At 52.5% G+C, this 20,261-nt stretch overlaps 3 protein-coding genes and 1 long non-coding RNA gene across 16 annotated transcripts in view; 3 read left to right on the top strand and 1 right to left on the bottom strand.

Annotated features, from left to right (window-relative positions):
• The window catches only part of Fcna (ficolin A), a 10,776-nt gene extending 6,643 nt beyond the window's left edge, over window positions 1-4,133 (top strand). Inside the window, exons 1-11 of one of the 4 annotated variants that reach the window (XM_006497673.4) lie at window positions 408-743; window positions 847-1,049; window positions 1,249-1,362; window positions 1,467-1,520; window positions 1,796-1,831; window positions 2,122-2,157; window positions 2,507-2,542; window positions 2,659-2,786; window positions 3,235-3,364; window positions 3,451-3,585; window positions 3,710-4,133. In XM_006497673.4, the coding sequence (XP_006497736.1) occupies window positions 962-1,049; window positions 1,249-1,362; window positions 1,467-1,520; window positions 1,796-1,831; window positions 2,122-2,157; window positions 2,507-2,542; window positions 2,659-2,786; window positions 3,235-3,364; window positions 3,451-3,585; window positions 3,710-3,957 (1,005 nt within the window). In that variant the 5' untranslated portion in view covers window positions 408-743; window positions 847-961 and the 3' untranslated portion in view covers window positions 3,958-4,133. Of the gene's footprint in view, window positions 1-407; window positions 744-772; window positions 1,050-1,248; window positions 1,363-1,466; window positions 1,521-1,795; window positions 1,832-2,121; window positions 2,158-2,506; window positions 2,543-2,658; window positions 2,787-3,234; window positions 3,365-3,450; window positions 3,586-3,709 lie in introns of those variants that run through there. The other 3 variants (XM_011239016.3, NM_007995.3, XM_006497675.4) reach the window with 3 other exon arrangements.
• The window catches only part of Fcnaos, a 22,432-nt gene extending 2,964 nt beyond the window's left edge, over window positions 1-19,468 (bottom strand). For 2 of the 8 annotated variants that reach the window (XR_003954000.1, XR_003954001.1), the window contains exons 1-2: window positions 1,429-2,709; window positions 1,089-1,142 (exon numbers count right to left, since the gene is read on the bottom strand). This is a non-coding gene — a long non-coding RNA (ficolin A, opposite strand). Of the gene's footprint in view, window positions 1-1,088; window positions 1,143-1,428; window positions 2,710-10,810; window positions 11,083-11,609; window positions 12,215-12,618; window positions 13,100-13,380; window positions 13,453-19,328 lie in introns of those variants that run through there. The other 6 variants (XR_003954003.1, XR_003954002.1, XR_866045.3 and 3 more) reach the window with 6 other exon arrangements.
• Window positions 6,751-8,732, top strand: Tmem141 (transmembrane protein 141). Of its 3 annotated transcripts, none has more exons than XM_006498180.4 (5): window positions 6,751-6,864; window positions 7,043-7,190; window positions 7,340-7,423; window positions 7,625-7,732; window positions 8,268-8,731. In XM_006498180.4, exons 2-5 carry the CDS (start codon window positions 7,163-7,165, stop codon window positions 8,279-8,281), a joined length of 234 nt encoding a protein of 77 aa, XP_006498243.1. In that variant the 5' UTR covers window positions 6,751-6,864; window positions 7,043-7,162; the 3' UTR covers window positions 8,282-8,731. The 3 variants fall into 3 exon arrangements, with proteins under 3 accessions (XP_006498243.1, NP_001103463.1, NP_001035219.2); NM_001040130.3 differs by having other exon boundaries at window positions 6,796-6,864; window positions 7,124-7,190; window positions 8,268-8,732; NM_001109993.1 differs by having other exon boundaries at window positions 6,793-7,190; window positions 8,268-8,732.
• On the top strand, window positions 11,120-20,169 carry Ccdc183 (coiled-coil domain containing 183). Its single transcript, NM_029859.1, has 14 exons — window positions 11,120-11,263; window positions 11,691-11,812; window positions 12,189-12,266; window positions 12,486-12,653; window positions 13,285-13,389; window positions 15,118-15,240; window positions 16,604-16,729; window positions 16,812-16,866; window positions 17,252-17,352; window positions 18,168-18,328; window positions 19,005-19,173; window positions 19,257-19,367; window positions 19,442-19,538; window positions 20,005-20,169. Exons 1-14 carry the CDS (start codon window positions 11,194-11,196, stop codon window positions 20,121-20,123), a joined length of 1,605 nt encoding a protein of 534 aa, NP_084135.1. The 5' UTR covers window positions 11,120-11,193; the 3' UTR covers window positions 20,124-20,169.
• Window positions 20,170-20,261: the final 92 nt, after the last annotated feature.

Here is a 20,261-nt window from a genome sequence, read left to right as displayed (position 1 = left end):
AGCAGCCTGGAGGGACAGAGGGAGGTCAGCGGCCTGGAGGGACAGAGGGAGGTCAGCAGCCTGGAGGCGTGCTGGGGAAGGAATGGGGGAGCATAGCTGGCCTAGTCTGGCCTGCAGGCACTCAGGTCCCTATGGATTCCCTGCTCACTATAAACCCTAGCCAGGCCGATGCCAGACTTTGCAGTAGGTAGGTATTAAGGTATACAGGGCAGGACTGGAGAGATGGCTCAGAGGTTAAGAGCACTGCCTGCTCTTCCAGAGGTCCTGAGTTCAATATCCAGAAACCATGTGGTGGCTCACAATCATCTGTAATGGGATCTGATGCCCTCTTCTGGCATCCAGGTGTACATGCAAATAGAGCACTCATATACATAAAATAAATAAATCTAAAAAAAAAAAAAAAAAGGATGTAGGCAGGGTAGTGAGAACGAGGGTTCTGCTGGCTTGGAGGGCCAGGCTCAGCTCTTTCATGGCCCAGCCAGTGCCTCACACTCTCTCAGGAAGGCTTCTTCTGTCTGCTATCCATGGATGGGAGGCTGAGAGGTTCAGCATTTGGCTCTGGGAGCTCAGTAGGCGCCTTTGGCCAGCCTTGCCTTTCTGAGCTAGTTCTTTGGGAATCTATTCTTTGGAGAGAAGCAGAAGAGGAAGGTAGAGGAGGAAGAGGAAGGTGGAGAAGGAAGAGAAGGAGGTGGTGTCCTCATGCCCCGAATCCCCAGTGCTGACTGGGAAAGTGTGCTGAGTGTGTGAGTACTGTACTCATGTGCTACAGGGAACTGCTGGGTGTGGCGCTGGCCATCTGGTGACACACAGGAAGTGTGCCTGGTTTTAACTTGCACTCCTTCTCAGGAGAAAAAGCTGAGCCGTGAGGAATCCAGGCAGTGAGGGTCTTCACTTCGTTCATCAGTGCCTCAGCCTCCGTCCAGAGCCAGGGAGTCAAGGAGTGGCTGCTGTACCCAGAGCAATGCAGTGGCCTACGCTGTGGGCCTTTTCAGGACTGCTCTGTCTCTGTCCCTCCCAGGCCCTGGGTCAGGAGAGAGGTGCCTGTCCAGGTGAGAGGGGTCTGCTCAGAAGTGTGGGCACACACATACCTGCATATGCCTGCACATGTGGCAGCAGGAGATGGGACATTTTAGAAGGGCAGCCTGAAAACACATCCAGAGACAGGCTGCATGAATGCTAGTGGGTACGGAGAGCTGTGGTTTTCAATGCTGCTCCAAAGCCACCCCTCTTTTTTTTTTTTCTATGCAGATGTTAAGGTCGTAGGTCTGGGGGCCCAGGACAAGGTGGTTGTCATCCAAAGTTGCCCTGGCTTTCCTGGCCCACCTGGGCCCAAAGGGGAGCCTGGAAGCCCTGCTGGAAGAGGTAGCAATCTGGATGGGAGAGGGATTCCCCTTAGCCTCCCCTTGGCCCAGCTCCCTCCAATCCTACCTAGGAGATGAGATCCAGTTTAGTCCTTGTGTTTACAGGAGAACGGGGCTTTCAGGGCAGCCCAGGAAAGATGGGACCTGCCGGCAGCAAAGGTAAGAGGGAATTCTCACATGGGTCTATCTGCCTAAGATCCAGACAGGTCTTGAGAGTGGTGCCAGTAGCACCTGAGCCCACACACCATCCTCCCCTATGTCCAGATGCATGCCTGCCCCCTTCCTACAGGCTGGGCATTCAGATCTCTCTCCTACAAGTTCTGCTCGCATGGATGGACACATAGGTGGATACACACACACACACACACACACACACACACACACACTGAAGTGAAAAAGAACCAGCACTGTAAGAATGCCCCTTCTGTCTACAGGAGAGCCAGGAACCATGGGGCCCCCGGGAGTTAAAGGTGAGCCTAGTAAACAAGTCTCCTTAGGAAGGGACCAGGAAGGACAGCTCCACATGGAGCAATATGGGATTAGGGTCTTGTTGGCTTAAGGGGAGTCTTGAATACAAAGAAAGGTGGGTGTTCCCAGAAGCACTACTTCAGGGGTCCCCAAAGTCTCCCCGGATCATTATGCATATCAGAATGTTGGGGGCTCACAGACTAGGGGAGAGGCTGGAAGCTGGGAGGGGTACAGGAGAGGATGTGGCAGGATTCCAGCTCTGGGACAAGGCTAGTATGCTGTATTCCTCCAGGGGAGAAAGGCGATACAGGAGCTGCGCCATCTCTGGGTAAGTACATCCCATAGTCTCTTCTAACGTTTCCAGTGTCTTTACCCTCTGGTTGTGAGTGAAGAAGAGTGAGCTTCGGGGGCTGAAGTAGCATGAAGCATCTGTGGGCCCAGCCAGCCTCCCAGCCAGCACCCTGACCTATCCCAACTCTGGGTATAGTCACAGACAGGACAATGCATAACAGCAGCCAAACACAAAGGAGCCTAATGGGGCCAGCCAGGATGGGTGTGCTGGGCTCTTTAGCAGGAGGGTACGGCACCATGTATGCCAAGTAGAATATGGAGTCTAGGGGAGTTATATGTGATGGGAAGGGACCAAGGAAGAAAATAACACTCATGACTCTGCCCAGGTGAAAAGGAGCTGGGAGACACCCTGTGCCAGAGAGGTAAGTGACCTCTCAGCTGGCCCCTCCTACTTCCTGCTCTCAAGAATACAGCAGGACCCCACCCAGGGAGTATACCCCAGATACAGGCCAACCCTGCCCACTTCCCCATGGTACAGGACCCCGGAGCTGCAAAGACTTGCTGACACGGGGCATCTTCCTGACTGGCTGGTACACCATCCATCTTCCTGACTGCCGGCCACTGACTGTGCTCTGTGACATGGATGTGGACGGTGGGGGCTGGACCGTGAGTGAGGAGGCTCAGTGTGGGGCATAAGAGGTTTGCACACAGCGGCCACACTCTGGAGAGCTGAAGTCAGGGAGAGAGCAGAGCAACCAGGGGGAAAAAAAAAAAATAATGTGGTGCTTCACCCTCCAGCGAGACCCAAGCACTGGTGGACCAGATCTAGAACTCTGTGAAGTGAGTTAAGTGGGCGACAGGACCCCAGTCATAACAGATGCATCAAAACATGTCAGCCCTGGGCCACTATCATCTATCAGTTACCTTCTCAGTCCCCTGTACTCCCTGCCCCTGAAAACTATTCCTCACTCATGAGGTTCTTTATAAGAGTGAGAAAAACAAAACAAACCAACAAAAACCAAATAACCAACCAAAGCCCTGGACCTAGACATATCCCTCGGGTTCCTGCTCTTAGGAACCTGATACCCACATGCTCCCCTGCCCCACGCCACAGGTTTTTCAACGACGAGTGGACGGGTCTATCGATTTCTTCCGAGACTGGGACTCCTATAAAAGAGGCTTTGGCAACCTGGGCACGGAGTTCTGGTTGGGTAATGACTACCTGCACCTGCTCACAGCCAATGGTGAGGAAGCAGTCTCTTGGCCATCACCTGCCTTCCACTACGCTGCCTGGCCTGAGCCTTTTCCTTCCTTCCACCCATCCTGCTAGGGAACCAAGAGCTCCGAGTTGACTTACAAGATTTCCAAGGGAAAGGCTCCTATGCCAAGTACAGCTCATTCCAGGTATCTGAAGAACAGGAGAAATACAAGCTGACCTTGGGGCAGTTTCTGGAGGGCACTGCAGGTAAATCACACAGAAAGCTTAAAGCTATTGGTGGGGATGGGGAAAGGGGCCTGCAAGTTGCCCCTACCCATCTGGGATGGGCTCTGCCTTGGCCCTGAGAGCTGACAGGTCTGAGTCTTTGCAGGAGACTCCCTGACAAAGCACAACAACATGTCATTTACAACCCATGACCAAGATAATGATGCAAATAGCATGAACTGTGCAGCTTTGTTCCATGGAGCCTGGTGGTACCACAACTGCCACCAGTCCAACCTCAACGGGCGCTACTTGTCTGGCTCCCATGAGAGTTATGCGGATGGCATCAACTGGGGAACTGGCCAAGGTCACCACTACTCCTACAAGGTTGCCGAGATGAAAATCCGAGCATCTTAAGGTGCCCCAGTCTCCACCCAGCCTTTCAGCCATGTCCAGGCCATGTGGGGACACTGAAGGGAGGGATCTCTAGAAGTTGAAGTCTGTGTGCTTATCTATTGTGGGCTCTCTACACTCCCCTCTGGACACTGTCCAGCCCTGACTACTATGCACTAATAAAGGTCAGAGAAGCAGAGGCCTGATCACTGTGAGAGTCTGCAGCATCGAAGGGCAGCAGGCAAGGGAGGACCCCACACATCCATGGTGGCCTTGAGGCTGAGACCCAGAAAGCCACCAATATAGCAGCACCAGGAAGGAGTCAGCTCAGCCTTCCAAGACCCGCTTCCAGAAACAAACCCATTAATGAGTGGAAAGGCCTACTCGACACCAACTCGGTCCCTGCTGTAGCCCTGAACAGAGAAGTGCAGCAAGGGTCTCACGGGGCCTGGAGTTCCTTCCCACAGTCTCTTCTACCACAGCAACTCTATGGCTACCCTGGGCACAAGGGACATAGATGGAAGTGGCCAGGGCTGAGTATAGTCTAGCCCCAGGAAACAGAAGGCAAACAATCCGAGGATGGAGACCTCAGGAACTCTGGGAGGACAGTGTCCTGCTGACAGACACAGGGAAGCCTTGGGGAGCCGGAGGCTTGGCCAGGAGCTCAGGGGTCCCTGGGCAGATGCTCACACTGGGCAGAAGGTCACACCATACCTAAGAGCAAACTGGGGCCCAAACGACTGAGTGTTGCTGAGAGCCATCCTTGGCTCATTCTCAAAAAACAGGTTTCTCTCTCCTGGAAGGTTCAGAGGAGGTGGCCTACAGTCAGCCCCATAATAACAGAGCAGTGTTATGTCCAGGCTTAGGCCCAGGAGTTCAAAGACAGGACCCACCATGGGAAAGATGCTCCACATGAGCAGGCAGGCCGGCCAGGAGCTCCCTGACCGTTGATAAGCACACAGCCAGCCTTGCCAATCATTAGGGATCCTGGCGGTCACCTGGCAGAGAAAAGCGAGCAGCAAGTGAGGGAGGTGGAGGAGCAACATGGGTGAGGCCTACTGACGGGGGCCCTGAGGAGGAGAAGCACCCAACAGCTAAGCCAAGAGAAATGGGGTGCAATAGGTGCCAGCATAAGGGGGGACACAGATAGTACCTTCATCCATGAGGACACACGGACCATAGCAACAAACTGGAGTCACTCTTTGGGGCAAATCTGGGGACACCAGGGACAGCCACTGTTCCTATGTTAGGGAAGCTGGTATCTTAGAGCCTGGGCCAGGAATACAACCCAACTTGTTCTCCATAGAGCAGCAGGAAGGGCGGGGGAAGGTTCAGAAGCCAGGTGGGAGAAGGGAGACAACAGAGGCTGGAGTGGGGGTCTGAAGACAGAGGGGTGCCCACTCAAGGGCTTCTCCCTAGATACCCCGGGGCTCCCAAGAATCCTGAAGGGAACAGGCACTGACTGGGAATCCCTGTAGAGCCCCTTCTTCATGACTCTTCCACTGTTTGGTACCAGCTAATGCCAGATGGCAACACTTGTGGGGCTTTTTTACTTTTAGAAGTATCTGTGTTGCTCTAGATTTTATTTGAAATATTATTTAATTAATAAGCAATAATCAACCTTTTAAAAAAAACTTTTCATTTCCTGTGTGTGTGTGTGTTGCCTGCATATATGTCTGTGTAGCACATGTACCTACTACCTGTGGAAGCCAAACAAGGAGAGTGGATCTCTGGGACTGAAGCTACAAACGGTTATGAGCTGCATGAGAGCCCTGGAAATAGAGAGAGCACTCTTAACTGCCAAGCCATCTCTCTAAGCACCCAATTATCATCTTGAAAGAAGGAAAAGAAGAAGGAAGGAAGGAAGGAAGGAAGGAAGGAAGGGAAGGGAAGGAAGGAAAGGAAGGAAGGAAGGAAGGAAGGAAGGAAGGAAGGAAGGAAAAGGAAGGAAGGAAAGGAAAGGAAAGGAAAGGAAAGGAAAGGAAAGGAAAGGAAAGGAAAGGAAAGGAGGAAGGAAGGGAAAGGAAGGGAAGGGAAGGGAAGGGAAGGGAAGGGAAGGGAAGGGAAGGGAAGGGAAGGGAAGGGAAGGGAAGGGAGGAAAGGAAGGAAGGAAGGAAACGAAATGTGTATCTGGGTATGGTGGCACATGCCTTTAGGCCCAGTACTTGGGAAGCAAAAAAAGGCAAATCTCTGAGTTGGAAGCCAGACTGCCCTACAGAGCAAGTTGGACAGCCAGGGCTAAGCAGAGAACCCTTTTCTTAAAGAAAAGAGGGGAGGGGGAAGAAGAGAAAGAAGCGGGGAGTGGAGGAAGAGGGCGAGGAACTCTGTGAACTTTTCCATAGGACCCCATGCCCTGACACCAAAAAAGGGTTCGAGTGAACTTCTGGAATTCTGTTGTGCCTTTCAGAGAGAGAACCCTTAACTGTAGTCTTAAAGTCCCATCTCATGTAGTAAGAACAATCAATGTGGGGGCTGGAGAGATGGCTCGGTGGCTAAGAGCTCGGACTGCTCTTCCTAAGGTCCTGAGTTCAAATCCCAGAAACCACATGGTGGCTCACAACCATCTGTAATGAGATGTGACTCCCTGAAGACAGCTACAGTGTACTTACATATAATAAATCTAAAACAAAAACAAAAACAATCAATGTGCTCTATGAGTATGAAAATGAGGGGTGAGGAAAGTTAGGCCTGGTTCGAGGTCACAAAACCCCCAATTTCAACTGCTCTGTCACGCCCATCAGAAGCTCGCGGTTATAGGTCCCGCCCCCTAAGCCGGACAGAGCTTGACTGTCTCTGCTACGTTCTGCGTTCTGCGCAGGCCCGAGTCTTGAGCCCCGCCCCGCCCCCCAAGTCCTCCCTGGCAGAACCTGACCAACCATGGTGAATCTGGGCTTGTCCCGTGTGGATGACGCCGTGGCCGCCAGGCACCCGGTGAGAAGGCTAGCCTGGGGGCCAGAGAGCTGACCCTACGATGCTGACCTGAGGCAAAGTAGAGGCAGGGGAAGCCCTGTCAGGGAGTGGAGGAGTGGGGGAACCCTCCTGACTTAGGGATAGGGCACGCTAAATGGGTTTAGGGGAGGGTGGAATATATCCATTCTCCCTCGCCAAGGCCAGGTCGTGGCTAAAGGAGAAGCAGGAGGCGAGGAAAGAGAACTGAGCCACGAACACCTTCCCCGCCCCCTAATCCCAGGGACTCGAGGAATTTGCTGCCTGCCAGTCGCACGCCTTCATGAAGGGCGTTTTCACTTTTGTCACAGGTAAGAGGTCTTGGGGAGCAAAAGAATTCCTTAAAGGGGTAAAAATGTAACCTTTCGTCCCACCCTGTCTGTCCAGCAGGCGGCGCCAAGTCATCCTGCCTGCAGGTGCAGCAGGTACCCTGACCAGCACTTTGCTTGGCTCTTGGCAGGCACTGGTGCGACTTTTGGCCTGCTGATGTTCATTAAGAGGAAGTTTCCATACCCTGTGCAGTGGAGCTTCCTAGTGTCTGCCAGTGAGTACTCCACGGTGGGTGCCTAGGCCCTGAAATGCATCCATTACCAGTGACTCTACAGTGTTGGTGTGTTTCCAATAAAACCCTGACTGCGATCCAACCTGTTTGGGCTGCAGCCTACCCACCCTGTCTGCCCAGAACTAGCTTGTGCCAGGTCCCCTTCTGAAAAGTGCACCCACCCTCCTGCTTCCTGTTCTCCAGTTGCAGGATCTGTGGCCAGCTACAGAGTGACAAGTATGGAGTGTCAGAAATGCAGCAATCTCTGGCTCTTCCTGGAGACCGGGCAGCTCCCCAAAGACATAAGCACAGGTGAGAGGGGCCCAGAGGGACAGCTAGCAGTTTCAGGAAGGCAAGCCCACAAGACTCAAAAGACGGACTGAAGCCTTTCGATCTAGCCAGTCCTACTTCCCCCCGGAGAGGCTGGGGCTAGAAGCAAGCATAACAAAGATTGAGCAGTGCATTCCCAGAAGGAATATCCAAAAATTATGGTGACCCTGAGACAGAGGGAAGGGCCTTGTAAGGTGTGGGGCAGGACACAGCAGCTACACAGACAACTCAGGAAAAAAAGTGTCCAGGGCTGTGACCCTGAATCTGATACCAAGATGGTGACCTCAGGCCTGCCCATGCGTGTTTCTGGGCTCAGATTTTTTGTTTTGCTCTTCTGAGGAAAGAGTCTATAGGCCAGGTTGGTCTTGAGTTCCTGCTTCTGCTGCTGCTTCCTCCCATGCTTAGGACCCTAAGTCTGTGTAACCACATCTGACAGGACCTTTTGTCATGACAGAACAAGATCAGGGACTCCAAAACCACAGACATGACTCCACCCGCCTCCCTTTGCCTCTTACAGATCCTCACGACTAGAAGCGCTCTGGCTGCTGAGGTGCAGGATGCGAAGCAGGGAAGATCCTAGAGCACAGATCTAACGTCATCTAACTCCAGGACAGTCCCTCCTACCTCAGCAAACACACACACACACATGCATCCTCTAGTGTCATCTCTCTCCTACACATGCATGTGGGGTCCTGCCTGAAAAACCTGTGAAGACTACTGCTGCACCAAATCCAGGACCTGCCAGCTCGGAACAAGGCTTGGGAGGGGGAGATCTTCCGCAGAGCAGCAAGGAGCCTCAGAGAGGCTTGAATCCTGTTGCACCCAGCTGCTGGAGCAGCAGCCTGCATGTGTTGAGAGAGACTTGAGTGCTTTCTCTGATCTCTGCCCCAAATCCAAGGAGAATGTTGGAGAGTTGTAGCTAATAAATGGCTTGTCCTTTTTCCTATGTGAGCTCTGAAGCAATTAAACACGTGCTAGTGAGGTTGTTCTGTGGGTGAAGCGCCTAGTGCTAACCCTGGTATCTGAGCTTGATCCCCAGGAACCACATGGTGGATGGAGTAACCACTCCCCCTGAAGTTGTCCTCCAATCTCCACATGCACACTGCGGCATATGGGTTCCCATTATGTATGCACACGACATAAATAAATACAGGTCTAATAGGAAAAAAGAGAGGCCAGGCATAGTGGTGCACACCTTTAATCCCAGCACTTGGGAGTCAGAGGCAGAAGGGTCTGAGTTCAAGGCCAGCCTGGTCTGCAGAGTGAGTTCTAGGACAGCCAGGACTACACAGAGAAACCTTGTTTTGAAAAACGAAATTAAGAAAGAAGAAAGAAGAAAGGAAAGAAGGAAGGAAGGGGGTAAGAAGATGTAATCATGCACCTCTGTGGCCAAACAGCTAAACATTTGGGGGGGGGGGCTCGAGACAGGGTTTCTCTGTGTAGCTCTGGCTGTCCTGGAACTAACTCTGTAGACCAGGCTGGCCTCGAACTCAGAAATCCACCTTGCTGGGATTAAAGGCATGCGCCACCATGCCAGGCAGCTAACATTTATTTTAGCCCACAGTTCTGGAGGATCAAGGCCCAACGGCTACTCGGTGGTGGCTATAATTCTGGCAGAGTCCAGAAACATCACAGGCCTTCCTATACATGGCCAGAAACAAAGCATACATGTTTCTTCCTATAAAGGCATCAAGGGTTGATTGTGGTGACCCTACTCTGGTAACTTAAATCCCAACCATCTCTCAAAGGTCCTACCTAACTAGAACACATCAGGGGTTAAACCCCGGCATGAACTTTGGAGGGCCAGCCATCTTCAAACCTTGGCAGTGTTTTAAGAGCAGCACTGAGGTCAGGGACCCAGGCATCCTTCAATCTGTTCCCTGTTGTCATGGCACCCACTTCCCAATCTAGCTCATCCTGCCAGGTGGCTCCACCAGCTCCATCCCATTTAACAGGAAGAAGAAAGGGAGAGGAGGGCAGTTAATTTGCCATGTCTATATACACACTACTGGCCAGAACTAAGCCACGTGGTACATCTACTGTAAGGAAACTCAGGAAGGCAGCCCTGCTCTGGAGAGTCATTTGGCCCACTGTATCTGAGGGAAAAGGAAGAGCCAATAGCAGGGGATACAACTGACTGCCTCAGCTGGATACCAAGCCAGGTCACCGAGTGTTTCCTAGGAAGGTAAGGTGAGCAGTGTGGCCATGGCAGCACCTTCCAGTCCTCTTGAGGATGAGACATAGATCAGAAGGGAGGCAAGGGGTGAACATGGAGTTTAGACTGGACAGAAAAGCGGCTGAAAGGTAGGAGATCCATGTGAGGGGTCACAGGAAGACAGGCACTAATGTGTCTAATGTTACACACAGGGTCTGACTACATAGCCGTGTGAGGGGTCATAGGAAGATAGGCTTAACTAATGTGTCTAGTGTTACACACAGGGTCTGACTACATGACCTCCAAAATCCATACGCTGAAATCTTAACCCCTGGGGACCTCAGAAGGTAATTACTGGAGATGGGTCCTTTGATGACGTGATTAGGGCTACTAATGCTTTGGGGACTAATCCCTTCTTTCTGGTATCCTTGTAAGAAGAAATTAAGAAACAGACAGGCACAGAGATTACAACTATATGAAGTCAAAGGAGCTGAACGCATCCATAGCCAAGGAGACACAGCAGCAGAGTCAGCCATGCAATACCCTGACTCAGCCCTCTACTCCCAGATTGAAGAATAAATGCCTAAAGAGTTAGTTATGCAGACACCTGCAAAGTGTGTCTCCCATACCCCATAGTGTTCTATGCTACTGATTGCTCCTGGCACAATGCTCTAAGGGACAGTACAGTGTAGGTGTGTGAACTAGTCTCTGCCAATAATTTGTGACCCGAGATCCAGGGGGCTGAGGGATGGAGGAGTCAGGCAGGATGGCACCAGACAGGCCAGCACAGATCTGGGAAAGTTGAAAGAGATGGAACAGTAGTGGGCAGAAGCTGGGATGGGAGGCCAAGTCACCCAGTGCCTGGGCTTTGAACTGCAAGTATGGATTGGAGAGAAAGGTCTTACCGGGCACTGACTTGGCTTTACATGTGGGAGGCTCAGTCAAGCTGCTTTGTGACCCTTAGGGTCCAAGGATATGGGGAGGTACCGGGTGAGTATGGCAGTAGGCCATCACAAATTCACTACCACTGTCAAGAGGGCTCTAGTGTCCAACAGAGCTCTTGAAGCAGCCGTCTCAAGACTCATTTCCCTTAGCACAAGAACCCAGAGATGACCCTAAGAATGGAATTCCAGAAGGGTGGAATTTCAGGGTTCTCTGGGCATTGAGAACCTTAGTCCCCCATCATAATGAGCTAAAATTCCAAAGACAATCTCAATCTGAGCAGGCAACTGCACAGGAAGGGTGAGAGGCACACAGAACCCCTGGAAGGGGGGGCCGTTAGGCCACCATGAAGGTACACAATGAAGCAGCTGTGGAGGCACAGATAACGGAGCTAAGGACCATCACTCGGCTCCAGGGTGAGCCTCACACTGGGCACTGCCGCTCTGCTCCGCTACCAGGCAGCTGTCCCTCCTACTACCCACCCAGGCCCCAGCAGTGGGTCAGAGTCACAGAAGGGCCTGCCATCTGAGGGGTGACCTGTGCATTTCCCACAATATTGGCCCAAAGGTGGAGGGGTCAAGGAGAGGTCTGCCTGTTTCTCTGCAAGAGAAAGAGACAAGGGTGTCCCACTTCCTTGGTGGTCCTGGCCTCACCCTCTTTACTGGCCAGCAGATGACCACTTTGAGCAGGAAAGCTTGTGAAGGCCAGAGCAGGGTGAGAGGAGAGAAAATGATCACAAAAGCAATGCAGTATTCCACTGACCTCTCTGGATGCTTTGCGGAGATTCTCAGCCAGTCCTTTTACCCTACAGTCTGGAAATCTTGTTCCCTCCACCACCTACAGAACAATGTCGGGCACTCCAGATCCAGGGTGTGAAGGAGAAGACAGCACAGAACAAAGCTACAATGGGAATCCTGCGCAGCAACCTCCGCCGAGGAGCCCAAGACTGGGCTTTGGCTAAGAAGGTGCAAAAGCCCGCCCCGCCCCCGCCCCCCCCCCCCCACCTCGCAGCCTGAGATTAGGTGGTGGCTACTTATGCACACACCCTACCCATCTCTCTGGACCAGAGGGCCTGAAGGGGTGGGTTCCTCTGTAACAGGTGCCCAGGGCAGGTTCCCCAACACCCACACAGTGTGCTTAGCGCCAACAGCAGAGACTCTTTGCGGACCCCATCACACCAGAGCAGGGATGAGCCTGGAGGGGTCCTGCGCGGTCTGCTCAGGGGTCCCAGGACCAACGGTCTCCTTGCTGGGCTAGCGGCGAGTAAGAGGCACTGGGGGATATGCCTGAGCAATCAGTGCCAGGGGCCAGACTCCAAGCTCAGCCGCCGCCGCTCCACAGCATGATCAATGGACCATCTCCAAGGCCTGCGGAAAGGATACGTCCATGAGGCTGGCACACGGCCGCAGTACTTTGGAGGTAACGAGGCAGGCGAGGACCGAGAGGATCCCTTGCCCCTCTCGGGCCCCATTCCCCGAGGCCCGCCCCCAGTAAAGGCTACAGAGCCGGCAGAAGGCAAAGCGCGTCCCCACCTCTTGCTTCTCAGTGGGGCAGCCACGGGTCCCCAGCCTGCTACCTTCCTGGGGTCCCCGCAGCGCTCCCTCTCGCACCCACGCACGGGCGCCCTCCCGGACCCAGGTGGCTCGGGAGAAGCTGCGCAAGTACGTCTTTGACCGTGTGAATACACACAACATACTGATCCACCTGGTTCGGCGACGCGGACAGAAGTTGGAGAGCTTGCAGCTGGAGCTGGCCAGCTTACGGAACCAACCTGATGCTACTAAGGACGAACTGCGGCAGCTTCAGGTGACCGGGGACGGGGCTCCAATTGAGCGCGGGAGCTTTCGAGAGGAGTGGGACTCAGCCAAATAGGCTTCGAAGGGGTGAGTCTACGTTGGAGGATATGGAGATTCTGTTGCGGAGACCAAAGCCCCTTCAGACAAGGACTCTGTTATAAGGGCGGGGCCGCTGGTTAGACAGTGCTCAGCGAGAAGAGCGTCAGTGTAAGTCTGTTGGGCTGCCCTCCAGTGGAGGGGTGGGGCAACATCAGAAGGGTGAGACCTGCGGGTGGGCCAGACCCTTATAAGGCTGTGTATACAAACAGGACAACTTACTAACAAGGAGCAGGGAACTCATGACCTGAGTTAATGTTTTATCACACAGCTGTAAACATGACGCTGGGAATCAAAGCCATTTCAACATGGTGGCTGGGAGGTGGATAAGATGTACACTAATTATTTCATCTGCACGACCTGAAATCAGAGGCAGGATTGAGGGAGCCCAGCATCCTTGTGTGAAAGCCTAGCCCCCGTCCTCACCCGCCACCCCTCTCACCCTCCTGGGCTGGGTTCAGTCGATTCACACTGATGAGAACTTATGAAGAGGTGGGTCTTACCACCAAGCTTTTCCAATGATTCCATAACCCCACCCCCACCAGATTATCCGCCAACTGGAGAACAACATTGAAAAGACGGTGATCAAGATCACCACCAGCCAGAACATCCACACGCTGTACAAAGTGCTGCTGGATTACCTGAAGAAGGTAATCAGCCCCTTGGCCGGAGCCCCGCCTGCGACTCTCCTCCAGGCAGCCCGAGAGGTTGTCCTAAAGTATGTGGAAATGTACCTCTGAGAACTTCATTTTTGTTGTTCCACACAAGCATAGTATGGGCTGCACCCAGAATTTGGGCTTAAGCCTGGGCATGGTAGCACAGATATATGTATGATCTTAGCACTCAAGAGGCTAAGATGGGAAGATCCCAGGCCAGCCTGGGCTACACAGTGAAACTCTATTTCAAAAAGAGATGTGAATGATCACACACATCACAAAGTCACAGAATTCTTTCTTTTACATATGATATGGCTTAGTTTGGAACGCTGAGGGTCCAAGATGGGCCATGCCCACCCCCCATCCCCCAGGAAATCCTGTAACATGCTTCAGGAAAGACTCTTCTCCCTCTTCCCATAATATGCTGAGCACACAATCTCCTGCCCACTTTGGATCTGGCTCTCCCCTGCTTTCTACGAATCCAGGAGGAAGGAGAGACTGACCCACGGAAGTCCCAGGGAGCCACGGTCATTACTCTCACTGAGCGCACTCCCAATATGGCGCTCATAGAGCAAGAGCATCTGTAGTGGAGAAAGTGCTTCAGGGCAGCAGGGGCACCTAAGAGCACAATGGTGGACAGACCTGAAAAGGTGGCCAGGCAAAAATTAATACCCTCACCCTCACGCGAGATAGGGAGGTGAATGAGCGGCTTGGCTTGGGAGGAAGGGCCCGTGTGTGAGCAGTTACAGCAGCTTTTCCCTGCTGAGGTCACACGCCTGAGCCAGAATCTCAGTATCATGCTCTGGTCTGTCCCTCTGACCCGACCCTCATGCTGGAAGCTCAACTGGAAGCCCCCCTGTCTTTCCTATGTTCACCCCTTCCCACACCCCTTCACTGGGGTATCCTTTGTAGAACTTTCTTTCCATAACAAACACACTTGAAACAAATCCCCATGTTCAACCATACTTTTTTTTTAAATTGGCAAAGATTCAGCATGTATAGGTTTTGAAAGTAAAGTATTATCAATCCCCAGGCTGCCTTGACCATTGATGCAAGTGTGCTACCTTACAGCTCTATTCAGCCTAACAACAACCTTTGACAAAGTCAGCAACACCATTAAAGGGCTAGGTATGACCACAAGATCACAGAGCTGGCTGGTTAGAGGCGGCCTTCACTTGGAGCCCTATCTAGTTCTATGCCCACCTTTCTCTCTCTCTTTCTTAAAGATTTATTTGTTCCACTGGATCCCATTACAGATGGTTGTGAGCCACCATGTGGTTGCTGGGAATTGAACACAGGACCTCTGGAAGAGCAAGCAGCCAGCGCTCTTAACCACTGAGCCATCTCTCCAGCCCCCATACCCATCTTTCAAGCCCCTCTTTTCCACTTCAGATCAAAGATGTCCCCCAAGCAAACCCTCCTGGACTTTAGAGTTGGCCTTCGATGGGGTGGGTCTTTGAGTCATTATATCCTCTTGTCCTGGATAGTGAGAGTCATAGGTCACCAATGCCTACCCATGCTAGAACACTTCTTTCTCGTGCTCTGTACCTTGCCCAGATGCTGGGCCACAGTTGTAACCCCTATCGTGTCCTAGGGCTCACATAGTCTGAGCATGAAGGGTGGAAGAGAACCAAAAGGCCCAGGAAAGCCAGCAGTATGGGATGATGGCAGGAAAGGAATCCACGGCTTCATGACCATTTTTGCCTTTGCCTGTCCTCATAGGTGCTGGCAGAGTACCCCACAGAGCTAGACAAGCTCCAGAACCTGGTGGCCAACTACTGCTCGGAGCTGTCAGACATGACAGTCATGTCCCAAGATGCCATGATGATTACTGATGAGGTCAAGGTCAGCCCCAGGGTTGGGGGTCTGGCACCAACTGGCTCCCCTGATCCTGCCTTGTGCAGGACCTCTCTGCACATCCTATGCCTATCGTCTGCACATCCCATGCCTTTACTTCCTATCATCTCTCAATGGAGAAATCCCTTGTCAGTCCTCCCAGCTAATCTGCTCGCCCATGGGACATCTGAGCACAGAAGCCATGACAGATGCGGATAGGACAGAGGGCATCTAGTGACCTTGTCAGTACCAAGATCCCTGCCTCTAGGGAGATAGGACTAGAGGGCCAGCCAGCCCTATCCTCCTGCAGTGGGGAATTCGTCGAGGAATCCACCACATCCTATCTAGGTCACTGTGGCAGAGACAGAGAGGTTCCGAGGTTTCCAGGGTGGCTTTCCAAGGAAATATGCTTGAATGAACTCTGAAGGAGCAGCAAAGTCGGGGGTAATCATAGCTCAGAAAGAGAAGGGACAGAAGAGTCAAAGCCATCACCACAGCTTTGTTCTGGGTTAATACACAGAAATCTACATCGCTTCCCCGTCAGTGGAGGCAACAGGGTTCTCATGCTTACAGCCTCAGAGCAGATAAGGGAACACATGGTCAGATCCTGTTTTATGCTAGGTGTGGTGGCACAAGCTTTTAATCCCAGTACTCAGGCAGATCTCTGAGTTCAAGGCTAGCCTGATCTACAGCGTGAGTTCAAGGACAGCCAGGAGCTACACCCTGTCTTAAAACGCCAAAAACAAAAACACAAGACAAAAATAGATTGTGTTTTATAATGGCGCACATTAACTACAGATGCCAGAGCAGGAATCCTGGGTGTGTGGCCAGGCTGGCATAAGAGTTGGGGTGGCCAGAAGCAGAAAGGGCACAGAGAAATCTTTAAGAGGGTGACCACAGTAAGTGTTAATGACAGGAATGTATAAGAGAGCAAAAGCAAACCACAGTGAGCTTCAGTGACAGGAGTGTGAGAGAGAGCAAAAGCAAGCAAGGACGGACGGTGGCTTTCAGCTGCAGAGGCAGAGTGTAGGAGATAACAGGTTTGGGAATAAAGGGGATGAATTACTTTTAGATATGTTACATCTAATTTAATGAGTTCTAAGTGGAACATGTCAGGAGATTAAACTAAAGGCAAGGGCCCAGAGAAAAATAGAGCAGCTGGGCTAGAAAGAAAAGCCACAGCATGTGTCAGCCAGGAGTCCTGGCACCAGAGGCAAAGGAACACCCAAGTGGATAGTGGAGCCAGTAAGAAGAATGGCCAGCTTTCTTCCACAGTCCACTGATATGAAGACTGAAAACTGGCCACGGGCTTCAAGACCCTGAGAGGATCCTTGGTAAGATACCATCCCCACTGACTCTCTGGTGTCTCCAGAGGAACATGAGGCAAGGGGAGGCAACCTTCATCGAGGAGCGACGAGCCCGGGAGAACCGGCTGAACCAGCAGAAGAAGCTCATAGACAAGATTCACACCAAGGAGACCAGCGAGAAGTACCGCCGTGTACATCCCGAGCCACGCCCCATGGGGAAGAGCTGGGAGGACCCTCTCCTTCTCCTCCTCATCTGCTTCTTTCTCCTCTCAGGGCCGGAGGGACTTGGATTTCCCCTCCAATCTGATGACTATGGAAAACGTAAAGGGTGAGTCTCAGCTCTTTGCCTTGTACAGTCAAAGTCTCCAGTAGCCAGCAATATCTAAGATCTCCCAGCCAGGTCACCATTAGGCCACATATAACCTATGGTCACTAAAGTGAGGAAGCAGCCCCCTGCCTCTCCCTGCCTCTCCCTGAAGAAGCTGACAGCCTTTGGCACAAGGTGGCTACAAAGATGCCATCTCTAACAACTAGAGCCCAGTTACCTGGTGAAATCTCAGAAAAAGTCCCAAAGTATTCTGAAGGGTCAGGCTGAGGAGAGCAGATACAGGTACAGGTCACATGAAGGCACCCACCATCCTCACTGACATCTCTGAAGCCTGAGGTAGCCATTCCTGTACACTGACTAGACCCTCCTTCTCTGCTCTGCCCAGTGAAGAAAAGAAAAACTTCCGTAGCAGACATACAATACCAGACAAAAGTGACTACTTTGGTAGAGAGGGTCAAATCTGCTGTGCAGTGCTCCCACCTCTGGGTAAGTCTCCCTGGTACTTGGTAGCCAAGTTAGGCCAGGGCCTGGGATACTCTGCAAAACGTTCACAAAGATTAGACCTCCCATGAAGGTCCCCAAACATGATAATCCCAAGCCTGGGAAAAGTCTGGGGTTTTTGAGGTATGTAGCTCAGAAAAGAAGATACCCTCAGGGCCAGGCATGGTGGCGCACACCTCTAATCCCAGCACTTGGGAGGCAGAGGCAGGAGAATTTCTGAGTTTGAGGCCAATCTGGTCTACAGAGTGAGTTCCAGGACAGCCAGGGCTACACAGAGAAACCCTGTCTCAAAAAAATAAAGAAAGAAGATATCCTCAGCACATGGCTGGCTTGTCCCCACCATGTTCCATGTTCAGGACAGAGCCTACCAGAATCTGAAAATCCAAATGCTAGGAACCTGGCCTCTCGCTTCTGCTCTAGCCCCTTTCCAACTTGACAGCCACAGCGAACAGCTGCTTCTTATGGCCTTCTTTTGTCATAGACCCTCCTGAGTTCCCATTGTCAGGCCTTGAGCGCCATCCATAGCATCTTGACTGAATGTGATACAAGGTGTCTTCATGGTAGGTGAGGTTATTTATCCTCTGCCTACCATGAAAGCGATGTAACCAGGCTATATACAGGCTACCATTCTGCCCAGCTCCTCACAAACCTCAGCACCCAAAAGCACTCAGGGTCATGACTGAGCCCCAAGTACCAAGAATGTGCACTATCTACTACAAGGGGCCCCCGAGATACCAGGGCTAGGAAGCCCTGCTGCCTCCCAAGCCCACACCTGTGTCTCTCTGCCCTGGTCTGGTTAGGACATAGCTGGCCGCTTCCTAGCTCAGAAAAATACAGAGGAGAACCTGGAGCTACAGATGGAGGATTGCGAGGAGAGGCGGACACAGTTAGAGGCCCTGATGAAGAAGCTAGAACTTGAGGAGGCTGTGCTCAAGTTCCACCAGACTCCCAGCGCTGTTGGGTATGTTCCCCGGCTCCTGGATGGCTCCACAGGTACAAGCTAGTAGCTGCACATATCCACTGCCAGTGAATTTGTTCATCTGCAGAAGAGTTGAGGACCTGCCCGCTTGACGCTTAATTATGAGTCCCTGAAGTTGCCACCTGGTTCTGGACCCCTGTGGGCCTACCCTCACTGCTGTGCCCACCTCCCCCTCACTGCTGTGCCCACCTCCCCCTCACTGCTGTGCCCACCTCCCCCTCACTGCTATGCCCACCTCCCCCTCACTGGTGTGCCCTCCCCCCCTCACTGCTGTGCCCACCTCCCCCTCACTGCTGTGCCCTCCTCCCCCTCAGTGCTGTGCCCTCCTCCTCACTGCTGTGCCCTCCTCCTCCTCACTGCTGTGCCCACCCTCCCCCTCACTGCTGTGCCCACCTCCCCCTCACTGCTGTGCCCACCTCCCCCTCACTGCTGTGCCCACCTCCTCCTCCTCACTGCTGTGCCCACCTCCTCCTCCTCCTCACTGCTGTGCCCACCTCCCCCTCACTGCTGTGCCCACCTCCTCCTCCTCACTGCTGTGCCCACCTCCTCCTCCTCCTCACTGCTGTGCCCTCCTTCTCCTCCTCACTGCTGTGCCCTCCTTCTCCTCCTCACTGCTGTGCCCTCCTCCTCCTCACTGCTGTGCTTACCTCCCCCATAGCTTTAACTCTATCCAGAAGAAGATGAAGAACATGCTAGAAGAGGAAGAAGCAAGACTCAAGCAGGCCCAAAACAACATGAATAAGGGCCAGCAGCTGCTGCTGGTCATCCAGACAGGTATTGACAACCTCTACATCCGGCTCATCGGCATCACCTTGCCAACCTTCCAGGTATCAGCCCCCGGGGAGGAGATGCTGTGTACAGGGTCCCTGTGTGGGACCACAGGAAAACCAGCTGCTCCTCTGACCCACAGAAAGAAATAGCAGTCTCTAACACTCTTGATGTGTACGGCAAGCTGGATTATTGTGAGGGAAAGCTTATCTACCTGGCTGAGCGCATGCAAACGTTGTCCAGAAATGAGGAGGTAACCCTGGGCCATGGAGGGGTCCCCACAAAGCCCATGTGCTCTCCAAGATGATAATGGGTGCTGCCCTGCAGGTTGACACAAAGGTGAGGGACACCTTGGAGTCATCAACTCTAAAAGAGAAACATAATACCAGAATTACCTTTGAGGACCCAGAGGAGGACATGATAGGTGAGGCTCTACATGCCGGCCACAGGAAGATGGAGAAGGACGACAAGAACAATAGCTGCAACTAGATAGGGTCTGAACTCAAGACAAGAGATGGCATACATGGTGACTGGGCGCTGAAGGGAAAGGTTTTAATCGATAGACGTTACAGAGGTTTCTTTTTCTGAGACAAAAGGGACGTATATCATGGGATGGGCCAGAAGGGAGCCCAGACCGAACTTTTAGAAGAATTTCTGCTACAGAGGCAAGGTGGGGTGAAAGGATAAGGACAGCTAGTGTGGATAATCTTGGCAAATCCTAGTTGTCTGGCACCTGGCCTTAGGTGACTTAGGGCAGGGGTCTCCAGTCATTGATACATGTCTGAAATGAGCTCCCGGCAGGAGATGGCCTATGGCAGCAAACGCCAACAGGTAGAGGTGGGAGGCTTCTGGAAAGAGGGTGGCAGCCACTCCTTTTCTTGCCTGTTCAGAAACCTTCCAGTTTGCGGATGTGGACCATAGTTACGTCCCTTCGCGGGCGGAGATAAAGAAACAGGCCCAACAGCTGATCGAGGCGAAGCTCAAGGGAGCCAAAAAGAAGAAAAAGTAAACCTGTCTGGGCTGTAGTACAGAAATAAACATTTTTCCAGAACTACACTAGAGGAAGGAGAAACCTCGGGACTCTTGAGGACCGGGAAGCTGATCGTTGGACCAGAGGGGGTTGGTGGCGGCGAGGTGGAGATGCTAG

This window comes from Mus musculus, chromosome 2 (assembly GCF_000001635.26).
Source record: "Mus musculus strain C57BL/6J chromosome 2, GRCm38.p6 C57BL/6J".
In the NCBI taxonomy this organism is placed as follows: Eukaryota; Metazoa; Chordata; class Mammalia; order Rodentia; family Muridae; genus Mus; species Mus musculus.
The sequence above is the reverse complement of the archived record's forward strand: the minus strand, read 5'-3'. Positions and strand labels throughout refer to the sequence as shown.